Genomic DNA, 24160 nt, shown 5'->3' on the forward strand with positions numbered 1-24160 from the left:
TGGAAAGACTGATACTGAAGCTGAAGCTCAAATAGTTTTGGCCACCTGATGAGAAGAACTAACTTATTGAAAAAAACCCTGATGGTGAGAAAGATTGAAGAGAGGAGGAGAAGGGGACCTCAGAGGATGAAAATGGTTGGATGGCATCACTGATTCAATGGACTCGAGTTTGAGCAAACACTGGGAGTTGGTGATGGACAGGGAAGCCTGGCATGCTGCATTCGATGGGGTTGCAGAGAGTGGTCACAACTGAACTGAACTGAACTAAGTTCTACTTTTCACCTTTTTAATAAAAAGACTTTCCATTTTTACAAATCTGTAACCTGTATTAGGCTCATTGCTACTTATGGTTCCATGAAAATACTCATCCTGGCATGAATTTTGATGTATATAAACGTGTATTATAGACATGACTTTTATTTATTTTTATAATTTTAACTTATCTATGTTTTACTGCCGGAGTCCAGCCCCGGTTGCATCCAGGGATTCCCTCAGGAGGACGGCATCAGGGACTGAGAGAAATAAAGGGATAAGAAAGAATTTTGCAGTTAAGAAAATAGAAGAGAGAAAAGAGGCTGATATTCCTTGGTTTACGCAGAAAGCCAATAAAGCCCCAGCACAAGACTTGCTGTGTTCATGTAGGCTGCAGACACCCTGTCGAATAGCTGAATGTGCCCCGCCTTAGGCGGCTTCTCGAGTGGGTCTTAGAAGCCCAGGCAGGAAAGTGAACACAGAGGGCCCCTGCGCTGCAGGGAATCAGCCTGAAAAAGGAAAAGGAAAGAGAAAGAACGACATGGGGAGACCAAGCTTTGGTGGGCAAGGCCCACACTTTATTTTCCAAAGTAGTTTTTATACCTTAAGTTGTGCATAGAGGGTAATGGGGGTGGGGTAGAGTCATGCAAGGTCAGCGGTGCTTGATCCTTATCGAAGCCAGGCTTTCTTTCTGCAAACTTATCATGTGCAAAAGCTTTAGGTGATTTACATCATCTTCTGGCCAGGAGGCCTGTTAACATTTGATGACCCTTTCTTCAGAAAACTTATTTTTCTCTAAAGGTGATTATTCTAAAGTCAGGCACCACCCTCTGAAAGCATTAGATAAAGTTGCATTCCTACAGAGCAAAAGTGTGGTGGGTTATAAACAAGAAAAGAATTAACCCAAGGGTCCAAGGTTACAAACATTAAAGCTACTACTTACATGTCTATATACCAACTATATTAATCAATACACTCCCAGGGACATAATAGGTAAGGGATATGGAAACTGAGCAGCAAGCATCACCTCAACAAAGAAATCCTCTACTATTTCTATTCTAACAATTTTCACTCTCTGAGAAGCTCTGCATTGCTAGAATGTCTTAAGCTTCCCTGCCTCTTGTGGTTGGGAGGCTGTGAACAATCACATGTGTAGCTGCAGGAATCTGAACAAACCTGTCAGGCAAGCTAGAAAGTCATCAGAGGGGTTTGAATTGAAACATTCCTATTTTTCCCAGGAGACTTATTAACTAGAGCTGTAAATTGATTTTCTTTAGAGAAAGGTGGTCGGGGATAGCCCCCTGTTAATGTCAGAAGAGGTGGTGAAGGTTGAGAAATAGTAAAACAGACAGATTTTGGTTTGGGCGTAGATGCTCGGGCAGGTCCAGGAGGGCCTCTTGAGTTCTGATTCACCTTTGCATGTCAGATCCTCTCCACATGACCTTTGTCATGGGTGGTAACTCCCGTGCTGGCTCCTGGCATTTTACCAAGATTTTTAAAAACTTTGATTCACTGTTTGTTGAAAAAAAAAAAAAATCATCTTTTCACTACTGCTTTGTAATGCAGTATTTATCCTCCTTCCCACCATTGCACTGAACTTATCAATTCACATCCACCTATTTCTACTTTATTATCAAACTTTCATTTATTGTAAATAAATGGTATGCTTTAATATTGTTTCCTGAATATTTTTACTCTTAGTTTATCTTTACCCTGTGTGAACTTAAAAATCATCTTGTGTAGTTTAGAATATAATCATGATATCTTTACTGATATTACACTCATTTGTTCCTTACCCAGGGATCGAACACTTGTCTCCTGCTTGGCAGGTGGAATGTTTACCATTGAACCACCAGGGTATGACTTTTAAATCCACATTGATATTCCTTTAAGTTTTTTCACTGTTACACATTCAAATATCAGACACTTGTTTTACAGGAAGAAATAGAAATTCTTCTTTTTCAGTGGCATCTAAGGTAAATGAAGACTTCTTAAGAGTATCAATTCCAATTGATATGGTACAGAGTTCTGCCTCATTTTCTCATGCAGGATTCTCTGTCTCAGAATAAGATTGTTAGTTCCCGGGATTTGACAGAATGGCCCCCGAGGATTTGGCAATAGGAGTGATCTTTTTATTGTAGACTACGGCAGGGATTATGGGGAATTTCTGTCTTGTTTACCATTTTTGCTCCCTTTATTTCACAGGAGGCAAATGTCGGTCCACAGACTGGATTCTCAAGCACGTGACTCTCGCCAAACTCTTAGTTGTTCATTTGAAAGGAATTCCTGTAACACTGGCAGCTTTGGATGCACACTTGCTTTTTCCATTCCAAGAGTTGGCAGAGATGTGTCCATTGGCAGCATCTTCCTCTTGAGTGCCTTTCAGGTGATCGTCATTCCCAGTGACTCCAGGTGGGCAGAGCTTAAGAGAAAAGCTCCCAAATATGTGGGCACCTTCAGTATCCTCTGCTGGATCTTCAGCATGATTCTCAGTATTTTGCTTCCATTTTAAATGACTGCCAAGTGGAAGGACACAATCAACACAGAGAATACAGATCATGGCTACTGTTATTTGTGGCGTGCTGCCCCAAGGCCACAGATTGAAGCCTTGCACCAAGAACACAGAAGAGGAGCTCAGAATCAAGGACACTTTCAAAGCTGACTAAGCCCCTCTGAAACCTTTTTAAAAGCCCACTGATAGTCATACCAGGCTTCCTGATTCCCAGTGGGGCAAAGATGCCCACTCCAGTAAGCACCCTATAGTGCCTCAACCAATCACCTAACATCAACCATCCAGCAGCAATTTTGCTTTGAGGCTGTAAAAATTGGCTATTAGCTCATGGAAACTGTCGGCATCCCCTGGTCTGTGCAGATGTGGGCCCACTGTACTCACAGTGCCTGCTTTATCTCTGCCCTTTGTTTTTAATAAACTCACTCCTTTCTGAAATGCCCTGTGTCTGGAAATCCTTTTCCAACCCGCACTCAGACTGCCTCAACACTTATGGCTGATTGACAATGTTGTACAGCAGAAAAGTACACAGCACTGTAACAATGTAGAAAGGTGGGATGGGGAGAGACGTGGGAGGTAGGCTCAGAAGGGAGGGCACACGGGTGTACATATGGCTGATTCTTGTTCATGTTTGACAGAAAACAACAAAATTGTATAAAGCAATTATCCTTCAATGGAAAAATTTTAAAAAGATTAAAAAACTCAAAAGCTAAAAATATATACATTTCAAAAGAAAAAAAAAAAATTCCATTAAAAAAAAAATTGTGAAACAATTGCCCAGTGGATACAAATCTGCCAGCAAGTGCAGGGGATATGGGGCTGAACCCTGGCCCAGGAATATTCCACACGCTGCAGGGCAACTTAGCCTGTGCAGCACAACTACTGAGCCTGTGTGCTGCAACTACTGACGCCTAGAGCCGTGCTTCACAGAAAAAGCCACTGCAATGAGAAGCCCATGCACCACACCTAGAGGAAGCCTGCACACAGCAACAGGCAAAAAATTTTAAAATGTTTAAAATATCAGGGACAAAAATAACTCAATCACAAATTGGACCAAGACCTCATATCTCCAAAGAAGACATTTCGATGGGCAAGAGCCAAATGAAAGACACTCAGCATCAGTAATTATTAAGAAATGGAAAACAAAACTACAATGAGGTATCACCTCATTCTCGTCAGAATAACCATTATCAAAATGCCCACTAAGGATATAATAAAGGCTGAAGAGGCTATGGAGATCAGGGAACCTCCTACATGACTGAAGGGAATGGAAGCTGGTGCAGGCACTAGGGAGGACAGTGTGGAAAATTCCTTAACAAATGTAACCTCCTGACATGTAAGGAAATAAATTCCATGAAAAGTCGACAAAACAGTTTAGTTGCCAAATCTGTAAGTTCTTGGTAAATCATCTGCAATGCTGAAATTCTCCCTTTTGACCTATCATTCCCAAATTCTTTAAATAAATATGCACTAAAACATCTACACTTGCACATTGTCTAGTAGTTCTCACTTCTCATGTATGTACCTTCAGATATTTATATATTGCATTCAATGTATGTCAAAGGCATGAGAAAACAGTTCCTTTAAGCCCAGACAAGAGACGTGCTGAGAATTTTACATGGGGTAAAATTTTATGAATCTTAGTTCAGAATTTTGCAATCACGCTTTTTAATTATTCTTCCTGTGACTTTGTTAAATTTACATTTGCTAATATGATCACATGTAAAGTCTTAGTTCAACAGAAGAAAAAAGGAAAATTGAAGCCGGTGAGTTTGTGAGAGAATTCATAGCAAGCATTGAGGGACATTGTGGGAGGTCAAGGCTAGAAACAGGCACAGAAAGTGCTAGTACGTAGGGTTCAGGCTTATAAGTGACCTTGGGTGAAGTGCTCTGGGCTCCGCAGACTGAAGGTGGATTGATCCCAGACCAAGACGCGCAGGATTCTGGTGAGCTCTGTGAGGGTGTCATTGAAGGGGGCCTTTGAAGTAGACCCTGGGGTTGAGTAAGACTGCTGATCACAGTCTTAACACTTCATTCATTACAATCAATTGAAACACTAGAAACCATTCACTTTTATTAATAACCATGTATTAATGTCACACAAGGTTGAAATCAAACATTTTACAATCCACAATATGCTGCTGCTGCTAAGTTGCTTCAGTTGCGTCTGACTCTGCGACCCCATAGACGGCAGCCAACCAGGCTCCGCCATCCCTGGAATTCTCCAGGAAAGAACACTGGAGTGGGTTGCCAATTTCTTCTCCAATGCATGAAAGTGAAAAGTGAAAGTGAAGTTGCTCAGTCGCAACCCCATGGACTGCAGTCCACCAGGCTCCTCCGTCCATGGGATTTTCCAGGCAAGAGTACTGGGGTGGGGTGCCATTGCCGCAGTATGATCCATGATTAAATCAGATTAAAAGTACAGAGAAAGATACTCATTTTCTGATAAAAGGATGTGAGGATCATTATTTTTATGACTTACAAAACAAAGCCTAGGAAACAGTAAACAAGAAATACACTAATTACATGCCTTTTTTGGAAAGGGTTCTAATACATTTCTAGGTTATTACAGACGCTGTCTTTATTTCAACATTGTCAAGTCATATACTTCACTTATGCTGATATTATAAAGATACATCAATATTGTAGTGAACTGTGATTGTATTCTTACAACTCAAGTGATATAACTATTGAAAATTTAGAACCGACTTTTGGAGAAGTTCCCTGGTGGTCCAGTGGCTAAGACTCTGCATTCCCAATGCAGGGATCTGGGTTCAATCCCTGGTAAGGGAACTAGATCCCACATGCTGCAACTAAGATCTGATGCAGCCAAATAAATAAATATTTAAAAAAATAGAACCATCTTCTGCCTTACTTTAATACATTGGAAGATTACATGATCACTTACATTAGGGCAACCTCGCAGGATACTTCATATCAATGACAAACACCTCCATTTAGATGTTCAATGTACATTTTACGTTAAGGTATCCTTCATCTTCTAATGGAGAATAGATAGAAATAGTTGCAACACAACATAAAAAGGATAATCTTTGAAGCATAAACCGTCAAAAACCTGTTTTCATTCACACTAGAAACAAAGCATAGTATGGATTTGAGCATTGAATTACATTCATTTTGCTTTTCAACCAATCTCAAATCAAGTCATTGTAAACAAAGACACATTGCTATAAAGTGTAGCTTTCTAACAATCAACCTTCGTCTCATGATCCTAGCTAAAATATCCATTTTCTATGTTTTTAAACTATGCATTGCTCTCTATACAGTAATTCTCCTACTAGAGAAAATTAAAAAAAAAAGATGATTGATGAAATACTTTTTAGTATGCAGTCTCTGATATTTATTTCAATTTGATTTTTGATTACTTTTCTACATATTTGTTACATTTCCATAGGTTTCTTGTATAAATTCTTGTTTTCTGATGTATATTTAGGGCAAACGCCTTCCATCACTTGTATCATCACTCTGCAGCATGTGTTCTGAGATGTTTAGTGAGATGACCACCATGACTAAAGGCTTTGCAACATTCTGTACATTTATAAGGTTTCTCTCCAGCATGAACTTGCAAATGTGTAGTAAGAATTGAATTCCGATTAAAGGCTTTGCCACATTCAGTGCATTTATACGGTCTCTTCCCAGTATGGATTCGCTGATGTTTAGTAAGACAAGAACTGTTAATAAAGGTCTTGCCACATTCTGTATATTTATAATGTCTGTCCCCCATATGAATTTGGTGATGTTGAGTAAGACTTGAACTTGTAATAAAGGTTTTGCCACATTCTTTACATTTGTATCATTTCTCCCCAGTATGGATTCGATGATGTGCAGCTAAAGTTGAACTCCGAATAAAGGTTTTACCACAATCTGTACAATGATAAGGTCTCTCGCCACTATGAATTCGCTGATGTCAAGTGAGATGTGAGCAACGGATAAAGGCTTTGTCAAATTCTTTACATTTATAAGATCTCTCCCCAGTATGAATTCGCTGATGTCCAGTAAGAAGTGAGAGACGATGAAAGGCTTTGTCACATTCTTTACATTTATAAGGTTTCTCTCCAGTATGCATTCGCTGATGTTGAGTAAGACCTGAGTTCTGATTAGAGGCTTTGCCACATTGTGTACATTTATAAGGTCTCTCCCCAGTATGAATTCGCCGATGTTGGGTAAGATGTGAGCAACATATAAAGGCTTTGCTACATTCTGTATGTTTATAAGGTTTCTCTGCAGTATACATTCGCTGATGTTGAGAAAGTGTTGAGTTGTGATTAAAGGCTTTGCAAATAAATCTGTACATTTGTAAGGTTTCTCTCCAGTATGAATTCGCTGATGTTGAGTAAGATGTGAGTGAAAGATAAATGTTTTCCTACATTCTGTACATGGGAAAGGTTTCCTTCCTGTATGAATTTTCCTATGTCTACTTCTATCGGATGAGTTACAAAGACTTTCCCACATATCTTACACTTGTTTTCTTTCTGTGAATTCTGATAGTCTGCTGTTGAACAAGTTCTGTAGAGTGATTAGAAATTTTACTATATTCACTACAATTGTAAGTCTTCTCTCCAGTATGAGTGCTCTTATATAGAGAAAGACCTGACATCTGATAAAAGATATTTCTACATTTATTACTTTTAGAATCCTTGTTTGAAGATTCAGGTCCCTGATGTTGCAAAAGGTTTGAGTCTCCTTCAACCTTATACCCAGTTTTATTGCCTGAATACCCTCTCACTCCATCATAAATACTCTTGCAATTATTGGGGCTGACGCTCTTACAGAAGGGTTGACTCATTTTATTACACACGGAAAGTTCTTCCATATTAACCATATCATGGGATGTATTAAACAATGATGGCTGGATTACATCTCTTCCATTATCATCAACATTATACATTTTGGCATGGGGAAAAAATATCTGTTGGTGGAAGAATAATGACCCCCTGCTCACAGATCCCTCAAGTTGATTATATTGTGAGTTTTCCCCCTCATTTTTAAAATTCCGGTGTTCAGACACGCTTGAATGATTTTTTAATCTGTTACATTGAGTATTGTTGGAATGAGTATTTGTAGTAGAGACTAGATTACCTTCCAGGCTTTCCACGTTTCCTTTCAGAGAACATGTGTTTCAAAAAATGATGGAAATATTTTCTTAAAAACTTACAGTTCTCATCAGATGTTGAAGACTGAAGTTGGTGTTTTCCCCGATTTGACTTGCATTGCTCATTTCTTTTTGCAGTGATGTGTACCTTATGTTAACTGTCTCAGTTTCTTTATGTCCATATAAACATCCTCTCTGTCTTTCATATGCCCTCGTATGTTCCCAGTCATTCACTAAATGTTCTGAGGTGAAATCTTTCATATTTTCCTAGGTTTGCTTTTGGAAATACATCTTCTAACCCTGGATTCTTTAGCATCAAATCCTGGGTATCTTGAGGAGACAGAGCTGAAAGATATCAAATAACAAGTTATTTTACCTACTATTCTCAATGAATATCCTTAAAGATTTAAAGAAAAATGATGACTCCTTTGCTTGTTTAAAAATAAAAAACAGACAGAAGGATCAAGATGCCAGAGGATCAGGCAGAGATGGGAGTTCATCTCTCTCCACAAACACAACAAGAATACATCAGAAATGGAAGAATTTTCACAGAGCCCCTGGTGAACACATGCAGAGGGCCTTGGACAATGAAAAGGTCAAGAAAGATTTCTGTGTTGACAGATAAGACGAGAAAAAGTAGAAGGAAAAGGAACAGGAGAGGAATTGCAGTGGGACCTGAACCTTGGGGCGATCTGAAGACAGGTCAGGTCTCCACATCCAGGGAAGGCCCTCACTGGGGGACCCCAGTTGGGACAGAAGAGGAGCCTCATTCTCTGTGGGAAGAGAACACGCCAACAGTCTGTGGCAGCAGCACAGAGTGAGACCTGTACACAGGGTACTGACCCCTGCCCTGCCCACCCAGCCTGAGAGGGTGTCCACCACTGCAGACAAGGGCTGGGTGCTGGAATGTGGGGTCTGGAGAACAGACCCAGGCAGAGGACTGCTGTGGGCTGTGAGGGGACATCCTGCAGGAAAGACAGAGAGGGAGGAGCTCTATAAATGGGGATGTTGTGGCAGAAGCCTGAACCACCATACAGCATAGCACCATTGCTGACTGATGACCAAAGAAGAAGCCCACCGCAGCTCCTCTCCCTCTGTGCTGGCCCCTGCCTCGCCACCATCCAGGAAGGGCCACCACCCGGGTCGGCTCTATTGAGCCCCAGCCACAGCCTCCCCCTACACACCTCCTCCACCATCAACAGACTCCTGTGCTCTGGGGAAGCCTCTGGAGCAGACACCTGTGGGTTGGCCACATGCACAGATGGAGCTGAAAGCACAGCTAGCCCCAGGGTTAAGGAAGAAAAGCTGAAATCTCTCCTCACAGCTGCACAAACAATGCTTGTACACCCACAACCGGCTTTGTAACCTCAGCCCCTGAAGAGCATCTGAATGGAAAAGCAGACCCCACCCCCCTCACCCAGTCACAACAGGTTTAGCTTTAGCAGCTGTAGACTTTGTGGGCTCATACACGAGGGGACTGGGCCAGGCCAGAGCCTGAGCTGCCCGCACAGCACCACAACGGGTCCAGCTCCATGATGAATACGATCCTGGCCCCTGATTTCAGTGGATCTATGCTGGTGACCTGGTGAAAACAACATCTGAGAGACCCCAGGGCCATGTGCCGGCATACCCAGGGTTAAGGTGGGGTCAGAAGCAATGTCAACACAGGGTCACATGAGACTCACACAATGTGCAAAAGGTGACACAGAGAGCACACCCAGAGGTGAATATCCCCAGAGGAGCAATACTTAGTGGTTTCTCTCCCAGTGGGTGTGCTCCAATCCCACCTGCCTCCACCATAGATCAGAAACACAGTGAAGAAACAGATCTGGGGACTCTATTCCACCAACCAGGGAGCAGACTCCACCCCTGACAGGGCAGGGACAACCAGAGAGCAATGGGAAACTCCCCTCAATATCCAGGGCAGGCTCGGGTCACAATAACAGCAATCACACCCCCTATCAAGGGGATAAGGACACAAGCCTGTGGATCAACCTCACACTCCAGGGGACAAACACCAGAAGGAGAAACTAGGATTCTGCAACTTTCATTACACAGGACACAAACACAGAAAATTGCACAAAATGATCATACAGAGAAATATGCTGTGGAGGAAGGAACAAGATAAAAGCCTACAGGAACCAATAAATGAAGAGGGGATATTAGTCAGTATAATGATTAATTTCCCCCTTCAATTCAATTTAGTTGCTCAGTCATGTCCAACCGTTTGCGACCCTGTGGATGGCAGCACGCCAGGCTTCCCTGTCCATCACCAACTCCCAGACCTTGCTCAAATACATCATGCGACTGATTCTCTTTGATGTACATTGTAAAACAGTTATATTCCAATAAGAACTTTTACAAAAGATGTCTTTGTATAATCTAAAAATTTTAAGAGCAAGGAACAACAATTAAAAATACGATGGAGAATCTTCTAGGATCTCATGAGAATTTATTTGAAAACGCTTTGAGTTTCAGAGATAAACTCTGAAAAGCACAAGTTTAATTGGAAGATGTAGTGACACAAAGACTTCAGTGACTGCAAATTCAAAACAATTCAAACTCAAAACAAACATGGATATTTCAAATGTTAAGTCTCAGCTGTATCTGGAGAGCTAACATAATTTTGAATATAAAAACCAAAAAGCCTAAATAGAGGGAACCTGCCAAGTTACATATGAAGCTATCACTGTATTAACTAGTTCAAATTATTTTAAACTAAATGAAGCAAAATAGCTACAAGGTAGCCAAAGAAGCTCACCTAAAGAGAGACTTGGACATTATTTTGAACAATAAAAGAGTAGGATGAAACACAACATTATATTTTGTAATCATGTAAGAGGTGAGGTATTCCAAAGCAACATCAAATATCAGAGAGGAAAAAATACCACTTGGCATAAAGGAAAGATTTAGGTTTCAATGTTGTGTAATAAAGAATTTAGGGACATGCCTGATGCTCCAGTGGTGAGAAATCTGCCTGTCAATGCAGGGGACACGGGTTCCATCCTGGGTCAGGGAAGATCCCACAAGCCTCGGAGCAACTAAGCTAGTGTGCCACAACTACTGAAGCCCACCTGCTCCAGAGCCTGCCAGTTATTAATACAACAACTAAACCCGTGCCTTAGAGCCAGAGCTCCAGAACAAGATAGTAGCTCCTCCTAATCACAACAGAGAAAGCCCAAGTGCATCATCAAAATCCCACTATAGCCAAAACTAAATAAATATTAAAATTTCAAAAGAATAAGAGAATTTAGCAGGCTTTGGTCCACAGGTTCTGAAAGTTAGCTTTTACTCTTGGAATTTAAGTTTTTTCCCCTCTTGGAATTTCCTTAGTGACTGAAGTGGCTTTATTACTCTCCGTTGTCCCTGATACTTTATGCTAACAAGAGGACTTACAAGTTGGCTCATAGTTTAATAAGAGAATGACTCAGGTTGTGAAGCTGGTCATTTCACAAAGACCAATGAAGTGACTAGAGGTACGGGGCTTTGAGCCAGGTGGGCTTATTAGCCCAACCCAACCTCTAAGGAGGGCAGAATGTTGGAGATGTTATCAACCATGCCTATGTAGCTAAACCCCCATAAAAACTCGGGACTTAAAAGCTTGAGTGAGCTTCTTTGGCTGGCGATACGATTTTCTGACACACCGATATGCCAGGAGGGCAACGGGTCCCTTCGGATGAAGACTATGGGTAAGTTCAAACAAACCCGTTCAGAAGTTAAGGAGCTTATCAAGTCCAAAAAAAGAGCATTTCAGGAAAGACAGACAGAACAATCAAAAGGACTATGCCTCTTACCTCGAAACGAGTCATTTCTGACTCCTTGCTTTCCTCTTTCTCTGGGCTTCACTCTCAGGTAAGATCAGTCTTGGGAAGTGACCCCTGAGTGTTGAAAATAGGTTGTCCAATACTTCGAAAAACACACTGAGGTCCCTGTAACACAGCCACACACAGAGGGAGGATCTCAACAGGTACAAAACAAAATCCTCTACGGCCACTGACACAGCAGGGATTCTGGAACACAGACTCAAACGAGGCGTTTTTCGTTTTATTCTTTTCTTCAGAACTCGCGGCCCTTCCTGTGAAAACCACACATTCTAGGCAGACCCACCCTTCAAACCTTAGGCGAGACCCTGACCAAACTCCATACAGAATAGAGCCTCCTTCACCTCTTCGTGGATCAGGGACCTAGCGGTGGGGCAATGCAGGACTTTCAGCAGCGGTCTCTACAAGTTAGAAGGCAGAACTGCCAGAGAAGGACATGGACTCTAGAACTATATTAACAGCAAGCGGACCTCGGCCCCAGGGATACGGCAGCTAAGCTAAAGGACTTCAGAACTTTTCACGCGATCTGAAGACACACTGGGGACGGGAAAATGGGGATGGTAGTTTGAACGTCCACAGAGACCCCGGAAACCCACGTGTGAAGGACAACAGGCTGTGGGACTACGAAATCCAGATTTTATTTTTTTATTATTTTTTATTTTTCGAAATCCAGATTTTAAACAAACAAACATACAAACAAACTGACCAGAACTCTGTATCGCTCATTTAAACTCAATTCCGGGTCTGCAGGATACTGCGCATGCGCGGGCGGAAGATCCGGTACAGAGGAAGGTGAACGCTCTAAGCCGCGGCCAAGGAGAGGGGATGTAAGGGGAGAGGGTGGGACGAGGGCGGAAGCTCAGATACATAGCAGGGGGCCAGTGGGGGCGGAGCCTTGCTTCCCCTCACCCCCGCCCCTGTCAGTTTTGGGTCTGTTGGTCCTTCTGTCCAGCTGTGCTTCCTTTCTCTACATTTTGATGTCTGTAAATCTCTCTGATTTCCTCTGGAGCAGAGCTGCTTTCTGCCTGTTCTAAGTTAATGTTTCACACAACTTAAGGCTAAAGAGAAAAATTTTGAGAGCTGCCTCTGGGAAGCCGTGCTGTTTTCAGCAAGATGAAAAAAGAGGAAAATTCAAAAGCCCTTTGTGTGAGTGTATGAAGACAGGTGTCTCCTCAGTGACGAAAAGTAGAACACAATCACTTCAGCAGCAGCAGCAACAATTAACAGGATCAATATGTGTATCAACAGATTCTGGCAGGAGTAACAGTATGTCATTTCTGTGGTTATATTATAAACGACAATGCGGGTTCAGGTTTCCCTCATTCTTTCTGGACTCACTTCCTAAGAGAAAAACCAGCTGCCCTGTTGTAAGCAGGTGTCTAGTTACAATTACTGAGATTTCCTCCTAGCAGTCATCTGAGTGATTCAGTTCAGTTCAGTCCCTCAGTCCTGTCTGACTCTTGGGATCCCATGGACCGCATCACACCAGGCCTCCCTGTCCATCAGCAAATCCCGGAGTTTACTCAAAATCATGTCCATTGAGTCCGTGATGTCATCCAACCATCTAATCCTCTGTTGTCCCCTTCTGCTCCTGTCTTCAACCTTTCCCAGTATCAGGGTCTTTTCCAATGTCACATCTTCACATCAGGTGGCCAAAGTATTGGAGTTTCAGCTTCGGCATCAGTCGTTCCAATGAATATTTAGGGCTGATTTCTTTTAGGATGGACTGGTTGGATCTTCTTGCCTTCCAAGGGACTCTCAAGAGTCTTCTCCAACACCACAGTTCAAAAGCATCAATTCTTTGGCACTCAACTTTCTTCACAGTCCAACTCTCACATACATACATGACCACTGGAAAAACCATAGCCTTGACTAGATGGACCTTCGTTGGAAAATTAATGTCCCTGCTTTGGAATATGGTGTCTAGGTTGGTCATAACTTTCCTTCCAAGGAGTAAGCATCTTTTAATTTCATGGCTGCAATCACCATCTGCAGGGATTTTGGAGCCCCGAAAAATAAAGTCTGACACTGTTTCCACTGTTTCCCCATCTATTTCCCATGAAGTGATGGGACCAGATGCCATAATCTTAGTTTTTGGAATGTTCAGCTTTAACCAACTTTTTCACTCTCCTCTTTCATTTTCATCAAGAGGCTTTTTAGTTCCTCTTCATTTTGTGCCATAAGGGTGGTGTCATCTGCATATCTGAAGTTATTGATATTTCTCCTGGCAATCTTGATTCCAGCTTGTGCTTCTTCCAGCCCAGCGTTTCTCATGATGTACTCTGCATATAAGTTAAATAAGCAGGGTGATCATATAACCATGACGTACTTCTTTTCCTATTTGGAACCAGTCTGTTGTTCCATGTCCAGTTCTAAATGTTGCTTCCTGACCTATAGGTTTCTCAAGAGGCAGTTCAGGTGATTTGGTATTCCCTTTTCTTTCAGAATTTTCCACAGTTTATTGTGATCCACACTGTCAGAGGCTGTGGCATAGTCAATAAAGCAGAAATAGATGTTTTTCTGGAACTCTCTTGCTTTTTCCATGATCCAGCGGATGTTGGCAATTTCATCTCTGGTTCCTCTGCCTTTTCTAAAACCAGCTTGAACATCAGGAAGTTCATGGTTGATGTATTGCTGAAGCCTGGCCTGAAGAATTTTGAGCATTACTTTACTATCATGTGAGATGAGTGCAATTGTGCGGTAGTTTGAGCATTCTTTGGCATTGCCTTTCTCTGGGATCAGAATGAAAACTGACCTTTTCCAGTCTGTGGCCACTGCGGAGTTTTCCAAATGTGCTGGCATATTGAGTGCAGCACTTTCACAGCATCATCTTTCAGGATTTGAAATAGCTCCACTGGAATTCCATCACCTCCACTAGCTTTGTTCGTAGTGATGCTTTCTAAGGCCCACTTGACTTCACATTCCAGGATGTCTGGCTCTAGGTCAGTGATCACACCATAGTGATTATCTGGGTTGTGAAGCCTTTTTTTTTTTGTACCGTTCTTCTGTGTATTCTTGCCACCTCTTCTTAATATCTTCTGCTTCTGTTAGGTCCATACCACTTCTGTCCTTTATTGAGCCCATCTTTGCATGAAATGTTCCCTTGGTAGCTCTAATTTTCTTGAAGAGATCTCTAGTCTTTGCCATTCTGTTGTTTTTCTCTATTTCTTTGCATTGATCACTGAGGAAGGCTTTCTTATCTCTTCTTGCTATTCTTTGGAACTCTGCATTAATATGCTTATATCTTTCTTTTTCTCCTTTGCTTTTCACTTCTCTTCTTTTCACAGCTATTTTAAAGGCCTCCCCAGACAGCCATTTTGCTTTTTCGCATTTTTTCCCCATGGGATGGCCTTGATCCCTGTCTCCTGTACAATGTCACGAACCTCATTCCATAGTTCATCAGGCAGTCTATCAGATCTAGTCCTTTAAATCTATTTCTCACTTCCACTGTATAATCATAAGGGATTTGATTTAGGTAATACCTGAGTGGTCTAGTGGTTTTCCCTACTTTCTTCAATTTAAGTTTGAATTTGGCAATAAGGAGTTCATAATCTGAGCTACAGTCAGCTTCCAGTCTTGTTTTTGCTAATGGTATAGAGCTTCTCCATTTTTGGCTGCAAAGAATATAATCAATCTGATTTCGGTGTTGACCATCTGGTGATGTCCATGTATAGAGTCTTCTCTTGTGTTGTTGGAAGAGGGTGTTTGCTATGACCAGTGCGTTCTCTTGGCAAAACTCTATTAACCTTTGCCCTGCTTCATTCTGTACTCCAAAGCCAAATTTGCCTGTTACTCCAGGTGTTTCTTGACCTCCTACTTTTGCATTCCAGTCCCCTATAATGAAAAGGACATCTTTTTTGGGTATTAGTTCTAAAAGGTCTCATAGGTCTTTATAGAACCGTTCAACTTTAGCTTCTTCAGTGTTACTGGTTGGGGCATAGGCTTGGATTACCATGATAGTGAATGGTTTGCCTTGGAAATGAACAGAGATCATTCTGTCGTTTTTGAGATTGCATCCAAGTACTGCATTTGGACTCTTTTGTTGACTATGATGGCTACTCCATTTTTTCTAAGGGATTCCTGCCCACAGTAGTAGATATAGTGGTCATCTGAGTTAAATTCACACATTCTAGTCCATTTTAGTTCTTTGATTCCTAGAATGTCGATGTTCACTTTTGCCATTTCCTGTTTGACCACATCCAATTTGCCTTGATTCATGGACCTAACATTCTAGGTTCCTATGCAATATTGCTCTTTACAGGATCTGACCTTGCTTGTATCACCAGTCACATCCACAACTGGGTATTTTTTTCTTTTTGCTTTGGCTCCATCCCTTCATTCTTTTGGCAGTTATTTCTCCACTGATCTCCAGTAGCATATTGGACACCTACCGACCTGGGGAGTTACTCTTTCAGTATCTTATCAATTCTTCAGTGCTCAGCTTTCTTTATAATCCAACTCTCAAATCCATACATGACTACTGGAAAAATAATACCTTTGACTACACGGACCTTTGTAGGCGAAGTAATATCTCTGCTTTTTAATATGCTGTCTAGGTTGGTTATATCTTTTCTTCCAAGGAATAAACATCCGTAAATTACATGGCTGCAGTTACCATCTGCAGTTATTTTGGAACCTGAAAAAATAAAGTCTGCCACTGTTTACATTGTTTCCCATCTATTTGCCAAGAAGTGATGGGACCAGATGCCATGATCTTAGTTTTCTGAATGTTGAGTTTTAAGCCAACTTTTTCACTCTTCCTCTTTCAGTTTCATCAAGAGGCTCTTTAGCTCTTCTTCACTTTCTGCCCTAAGGGTCGTGTCATCTGCGTATCTGAGATTATTGGTATTTCTCTTGGCAATCTTGATTCCAGCTTGTGCTTCATCCAGTGCAGCATTTCTCATGATACACTTTGCATATGAGTTAAAAAAGCTGGGTAACCCATGCTTACTGCTAAGACACTTCAGTCGTGTCCGACTCTGTGCGACCCCATAGATGGCAGCCCACCAGGCTCCCCTGTCCCTGGGATTCTCCAGGCAAGAACACTGGAGTGGGTTGCCATTTCCTCCTCCAATGCATGAAAGTAAAAATGAAAGTGAAGTCGCTCAGTCCTGTCTGACTCTTAGCGACCTCATGGACTGCAGCCTACTAGGCTCCTCCGTCCATGGGATTTGCCAGGCAAGAGTACTGGAATGGGGTGCCATTGCCTTCTCCGACCCATGCTTAAGCTGGGGACAAAAGCAGTGCCAATAATAGGATTACACAAGACCTTGCTGGAGAATAAAAGGTGACACATAGAGCATGCTCTGAGGTGAACATTATGAGAGGAGCAATACTCAGTGGCTTCTCTCCCAGTGGGTGTGTGCCAATCCCAACAGCCTCGCACCACAGATCAGAAACACAGCTCAGAAACAGATCTGGGGCTTTATTCCACCAACCAGGGAGCAGGTATCACCACAGAGAGGGCAGTGAAAACCACAGAGCAATGGGGAATTTCCCAATATCCAGGGCAAGCTCTGGTCATAGGAACACAATCAAAGCCCAGATCAAGGGGATAAGGGCACAAACCTCTGGATCAACCTCACCCACCAAGTTGCAGACACCAGAAGGAAGACTAACTAGGTTCCTGTATCCTTCAAAACAGAGATCACAGATAGAAAACTGGACAAAATGAGATGGCAAAGAAATAGGTTATATAGAGAGAAGCAACATCAAACCCTTCAAGAATCACGAAATGAAGAGGAGATAGGCAATCTAATGATTACTTGTTGCTTTTAGTCGTCTTGCATGGAGACACCAGATGTTTTCACAAATCCTAGGCTCCTGATAAATCTTTAATCCACTTCTTCTCACACATGTTTCTGAGAATGTCCTATTAGATGTTTCAATCTAAAAATCATAGATGATCGTGACAGAAAACTAATCAGAAACTGAGGACACATAAGACAGTGTCCGAGGAAGTGGATTACAAATAAGATAAACTTAATAAAGTTCTAGTTCTTAAGAAATTAAATAAGAAGACAGCCTTTTAAAAATATAGTAGAAACACATGGACGTGTACTCATAGCTATGTGGAGACCAATGTGGGATGGAAATCAACAGAATGGGGAAGACTGGATATCCCTTCAAGAAAATTGATATACTAAGGGAACTTTTCATACAAAGATGGGAAAATAAAGGACAGAAATAGTATGGACCTAACAGAAGTGCAAAACATTAAGAAAAAGGGAGAAGAATACACAGAAGAGAATATAAAAAACATCTTAATGACTAATATAACCAGGACAGTGTGATGACTCACCTAGAGGCAGACATCCTGGAGCTTGAAGTCAAGTGGGCCATGGGAAGGATCAGTATGAATAAAGCTAGTGGAGGTGATAGAATTCCCATTGAGCTGTTTCAAGTCCTAAAAGATGATGTTGCTAAAGTGCTGCACTCAATATGCCATCTAATTTGGAATACTCAGCTGTGGCCACAGGACTGGAAAAGGTCAGGTTTCATTCCAATCCCAAAGAAAGGCAATGACAAAGGAAGATGAAACTACCGCACAATTGCACTCATTTCACATACTACCAAAGTAAGGTTCAAAATTCTTCAAGTGTGGCATCAACAGTATGTGAACTGAGAACTTCCAGATGTTCAAGCTGGATTTAAAAAAGGCAGAGGAACCAGAGATTAAATTGCAAACATCCGTTGCATCATAGGAAAAGCAAGACAGTTCCAGAAAAATATCTACTTATGCTTTATTGACTATGCCACAGCTTTTGATGGTGTGGATGAAAACAAAGTGTGGAAAATTCTTAACAAGTTGAGAATACCAGACCACCTTACCTGCCTCATGACAAATCTGAATGCAAGTCAAGAAGAAACAGTACTGGACATTTTACAATGGACTAGTTCCAAATTTGGAAAGGAATCTGTCAAGACTGCCTATTGTCACCCTGCTTATTTAACTTATATGCAGAGTACATAATGCAGGGGACGTCGGTTCGTTCCCTGGGTTGGGAAGATCCCCTGAAGAAGGGAAAGGCTACCCACACCAATATTTTGGCCTAAAGAATTCCATGGATTGTATAGTCCCTAGGATCACGAAGAGTGATATATTCAGTTGAGACGAAAATGCAAGGGAGAATGTTAATACAACCTGGAAAATGATTTCCCCAAAATCTTTATTCAAATCACCTATTTAACACTAACAAACACATAACATCAGATCCTGAGATACTGATCAAGTACTACGAAGGCAAAGTGTGTAACTGTGAAATTAAGAAAAGGTGTACCTATTTAATGCTAGGTGTGCCTATTTAATACTATCGGAGAAGGCAATGGCACCCCACTCCAGTACTCATGCCTGGAGAATCCCATGGACAGAGGAGCCTGGTAGGCTACAGTCAATGGCGTCGCTAAGAGTCGGGCACGACTGAGCGACTTCACTTTCACTTTTCACTTTCATGCATTCGAGAAGGAAATGGCAACCCACTCCAGTGTTCTTGCCTGGAGAATCCCAGGGACAGGGGAGCCTGGTGGGCTGCCTTCTATGGGGTCGCACAGAATCGGACACGACTGACGCAACTTAGCAGCAGCAGCATTTAATAATACAGAGCTTACACAATTACCACTAACCTAGAATGCAGTGATAGGTTACAGTGAAGGGTGTCAGATTCATGATCTCCAAACAAGAAGATTTAACTTCGGGACCAGGGACCAGGCACCAGGCTTGATCACTCAAGAGGTTTGTGTAGCAGAGTTTTATTAACGTGAAAAAGGGACAGAGAAGCATCTGACTTAGACATCAGAAGAGGGTGGAGAGTGCCCCCCTTGCTAGTCTAAGCAAGGAAGCTATATACTTTTTAAATCAGTAATTACAAGAAATCAAAAGAATGTCTCAAGGTTGTAAAAATTTTAACAGACCCACTCCGACAATTTATGTTTGAGGATAACAGGATTAGAACTTAACAATAGAAAGATCCTACCAGACCCAGACCCCTTTATTGACTATGCCAAAGCCTATGACCGTGTGGATCACAACAAACTGTGGAAAATTCTTCAGGAGATGGGAACACCAGACCACCTGACCTGCCTCCTGAGAAATCTGAATGCAGGTCAAGAAGCAAGTTAGAGCTGGACATGGGGCAACACACTGGTTCCAAATTGGGAAAGGACTACTCAAGGCTGTATATTTTCACCCTGCTTATTTAACTTATATGTACAGTACATCATGAAAAATGCTGGGCTGGATGAAGCACAAGCTGGAGTCAAGATTGCCAGGAGAAATATCCATAACCTCAAATATGCAGATGACACCTCCCTTATGGCAGAAAGCGAAGAAGAACTAAAGACTCTCTTGATGAAACTGAAACAGGAAATCACTACAATATTGTAATTAGCCTCCAATTAAAATAAATAAGTTAAAAAAACTACTATGTATAAAATAGATAAGTAACATAGATATATTGTATAGCCTAGGGAATTATTCCCATTGTCTTGTGATAACTTTTAATAGAGTATAATTTGTAAAAATACTGAATCACTATGGTATATACCTGAAACTAATGTAATACTGTACATCAACTATACTTAAATTAAGAAAAGAATTCAGGACAAAATAAATATGAGAACACTTTTTTTTTTTTTTTTCTTGGAAGAAGAGCTCAACTCAATGTAAAGAAAGGTTCTTCTTTCTTGAAAAAAATAAAAAGAAACTGAAAGAGGAGAGTGAAAAAGTTGGCTTAAAACTCAACATTCAGAAAACTAAGAACACTGCATCTGGTCCCATCACTTCTTGGCAAATAGTTGGGGAAACAATCTAAGCAGTGATAGATTTTATTTGGGGGGGGGGGGGCTCCAAAATCACTGCATATGGTGACTGCAGCCATGAAAATAAAAGACGCTTGCTCCTTGGAAGAAAAGGTATGACCAACCTAGACAGCATATTAAGAAGCAGAGACATTACTTTACCAACAAAGATCTGTCTAGTCAAAGACATGGTTTTTCCAGTAGTCATGTATGGATATGAGAGTTGGACTACAAAGAAAGCTGAGCACCAAGAATTGATGCTTTTAAACTGTGGTGTTGGAAAAGACTTTTGGAACTCCCTTGGACTCTAAGGAGATCCAACCAGTCCATCCTAAAGGAAATCAGTTCTGAATATGCATTGGAAGGACTGATGCTGAAGCTGAAACTACAGTACTTTGGAGAGCTTATGTGAAGACCTGACACATTTGAAAAGACCGTGATGCTGGGAAAGATTGAAGGCGGGAGGAGAAGGGGATGACAGAGGATGAGAAGGTTGGATGGCATCACTGACACAATGGACAGGAGTTTGATGAAACTCCAGGAGTTGGTGATGGACAGGGAGGCCTGGTGTGCTGTGGTCCACGCGGTCACAAATAGACAGGACTAAGCGACTGAACTGAACGGAATCAGACCCGCTCCTATAATATAAATTCTAAGATATCAGGATAAGCCAGAAGGCTTTCAGGAAGGAGAAAGAGTCCTCAAGCAGGATCAGTTCAGTTCAGTTCTGTCACTCAGTCGTGTCCGACTCTTTTCAACCCCATGAATCACAGCACACCAGGCCTCCCTGTCCATCACCAACTCCCGGAGTTCACTCAGACTCACGTCCATTGAGTCAGTGATGCCATCCAGCCATCTCATCCTCTGTCGTCCCCTTCTCCTCCTGCCCCCAATCCCTCCCAGCATCAGAGTCTTTTCCAATGAGTCAACTCTTCGCATGAGGTAGCCAAAGTACTGGAGTTTCAGCTTCAGCATCATTCCCTCCAAAGAAATCCCAGGGCTGATCTCCTTCAGAATGGACTGGTTGGATCTCCTTGCAGGCCAAGGGACTCTCAAGAGTCTTCTCCAACACCACAGTTCAAAAGCATCAATTCTTCAGCGCTCAGCCTTCTTCACAGTCCAACTCTCACATCCATACATGACCACAGGAAAAACCATAGCCTTGACTAGACGGACCTTTGTTGGCAAAGTAATGTCTCTGCTTTTGAATATGCTATCTAGGTTGGACATAACTTTCCTTCCAAGGAGTAAGCATCTTTTCATTTCATGGCTGCAGTGATTTTGGAGCCCAAAAAAAATAAAGTCTGACACTGTTCCCACTGTTTCCAATCTATTTCCCATGAAGTGATGGGACCGGATGCCATGATCTTCGTTTTCTGAATGTTGAGCTTTAAGCCAACTTTTTCACTCTCCTCTTTCACTTTCATCAAGAGGCTTTTTAGTTCCTCTTCACTTTCTGCCATAAGGATGGTGTCATCTGCATATCTGAAGTTATTGATATTTCTCCCAGCAATCTTGATTCCAGCTTGTGTTTCTTCCAGTCCAGCGTTTCTCATGATGTACTCTGCATACAAGTTAAATAAGCAGGGTGACAATATACAGCCTTGATGTACTCCTTTTCCTATTTGGAACCAGTCTGTTGTTCCATGTCCAGTTCTAATTGTTGCTTCCTGACCTGCATACAGATTTCTCAAGAGGCAGGTCAGGTGGTCTGGTATTCCCATCTCTTTTAGAATTTTCCACAGTTTATTGTGATCCACACACTCAAAGGCTTTGGCATAGTCAATAAAGCAGAAATAGATGTTTTTCTGGAACTCTCTTGCTTTTTCCATGATCCAGCGGATGTTGGCAATTTCATCTCTGGTTCCTCTGCCTTTTCTAAAACCAGCTTGAACATCAGGAAGTTCACGGTTGACGTATTGCTGAAGCCTGGCCTGAAGAATTTTGAGCATTACTTTACTATCATGTGAGATGAGTGCAATTGTGCGGTAGTTTGAGCATTCTTTGGCATTGCCTTTCTCTGGGATCAGAATGAAAACTGACCTTTTCCAGTCTGTGGCCACTGCGGAGTTTTCCAAATGTGCTGGCATATTGAGTGCAGCACTTTCACAGCATCATCTTTCAGGATTTGAAATAGCTCCACTGGAATTCCATCACTTCCACTAGCTTTGTTCGTAGTGATGCTTTCTAAGGCCCACTTGACTTCACATTCCAGGATGTCTGGCTCTAGGTCAGTGATCACACCATCGTGATTATCTGGGACATGAAGATCTTTTTTGTACACTTCTGTGTATTCTTGCCACCTCTTCTTGATATCTTCTGCTTCTGTTAGGTCCATACATTTTCTGCCCTTTATCGAGCCCATCTTTGCATGAAATGTTCCCTTGGTATCTCTAATTTTCTTGAAGAGATCTCTAGTCTTTGCCATTCTGTTGTTTTCCTCTATTTCTTTGCATTGATCACTGAGGAAGGCTTTCTTATCTCTTCTTGCTATTCTTTGGAACTCTGCATTAATATGCTTATATCTTTCCTTTTCTCCTTTGCTTTTCGCTTCTCTTCTTTTTACAGCTATTTGTAAGGCCTCCCCAGACGGCCATTTTGCTTTTTTGCATTTCTTTTCCATGGGAATGGTCTTGATCCCTGTCTCCTGTACAGTGTCACGAACCTCATTCCATAGTTCATCAGGCACTCTTATCTATCAGATCTAGGCCCTTAAATCTATTTCTCACTTCCACTGTAGGAGACATTGCTGTTATATAATCCCTAGGACAGAGTTTAAACCGAGTTGTTTGTTGTTTAATCATTAGTTCTGGGATTAAAGAAAAAGTCATGTGTCTAAGATATATAAACACATAAAAAAGTCATTTTATGTGTCTAAGACCAAGGAATGTAGAGGAAAAAAAGGTGTTTGTCCTTTCCTCCTCCTCGAGAATTCCAGACCCCTATCTTCTCTTCGAGAGTCCCAGACACGCCCCCTCCTCCAGGATCCCAGACTTCTTATCAACCTGCCTACGAACTGTTTCTTACAGAAGGAGGCAGAGTATACCAAGGAAGAAAAAGCTTACCAGCATAATGAATTATCCTGAAGCCTTTCTTTCTCAACTCATATATACCCATTTCCCCTCAAGGAGAGATTTCAAACTATTGTGGGAAGCAGAAAATTTAAGAAACATTCTAGAAATGATGGAACCAAAACCCAGCAGGTAGATAAGGGATTCTGGAAGGAAGCTGTCATCACCCAAGCAGGCCAGCTTCCTATAGTTCTCTAACAACACGTCCCTGTACAATGCCCGTTGAAAATTTTCTGAAAAACTCTGGACCAGTGAGTTGAGTCACTGGGCTACCCAGCTGGCTAAGTGGTAAAGCATCTGCCTGCCAATGCTGGAGATGCAGCTTCAGTCTCGTGGTGGAGAGAATCCCGGGGAGGAGGAATTGGCAACCCACTGCAGAATTCTTACCCGGAAAATCCCATGGACAGAAGAGTGTTGGTTCTATGTATAATGGCACTTCAAACTCTATTTTAAATATCTAAATTGCATCTGGGTGCTAAGTCATCACTGCATTTCCCAATGTCTCTAAATTCCTAACACCAAACCAGATCCCAGTGGGGGTGAGGATAGGAGTGACTCCCCATGCTGATCTCTCACAAGAATAGTTTCAACAGTTGAA

The 24160-nt window shown here is 41.8% G+C and overlaps 1 protein-coding gene and 1 long non-coding RNA gene across 2 annotated transcripts in view; both read right to left on the reverse strand.

Annotated features, from left to right (window-relative positions):
* Positions 1–2267: 2267 nt before the first annotated feature.
* Positions 2268–24160, reverse strand: part of LOC129632196 (zinc finger protein 724-like) — a 49029-nt gene continuing 27136 nt past the window's right edge. The window contains exon 6 of the mRNA XM_055553649.1: positions 2268–2768. Coding sequence (XP_055409624.1) covers positions 2761–2768 — 8 coding nt within the window. The 3' untranslated portion in view covers positions 2268–2760. The remainder of the gene's footprint in view (positions 2769–24160) is intronic.
* On the reverse strand, positions 4810–13652 carry LOC129632198 (uncharacterized). The gene is made up of 3 exons (XR_008704404.1): positions 12402–13652; positions 11669–11884; positions 4810–8219 (listed from the first exon to the last, which is right to left on the reverse strand). It is a non-coding gene; the product is annotated as an uncharacterized LOC129632198 (long non-coding RNA).

Source organism: Bubalus kerabau, chromosome 17 (genome assembly GCF_029407905.1).
Source record: "Bubalus kerabau isolate K-KA32 ecotype Philippines breed swamp buffalo chromosome 17, PCC_UOA_SB_1v2, whole genome shotgun sequence".
Taxonomy (NCBI): Eukaryota; Metazoa; Chordata; class Mammalia; order Artiodactyla; family Bovidae; genus Bubalus; species Bubalus kerabau.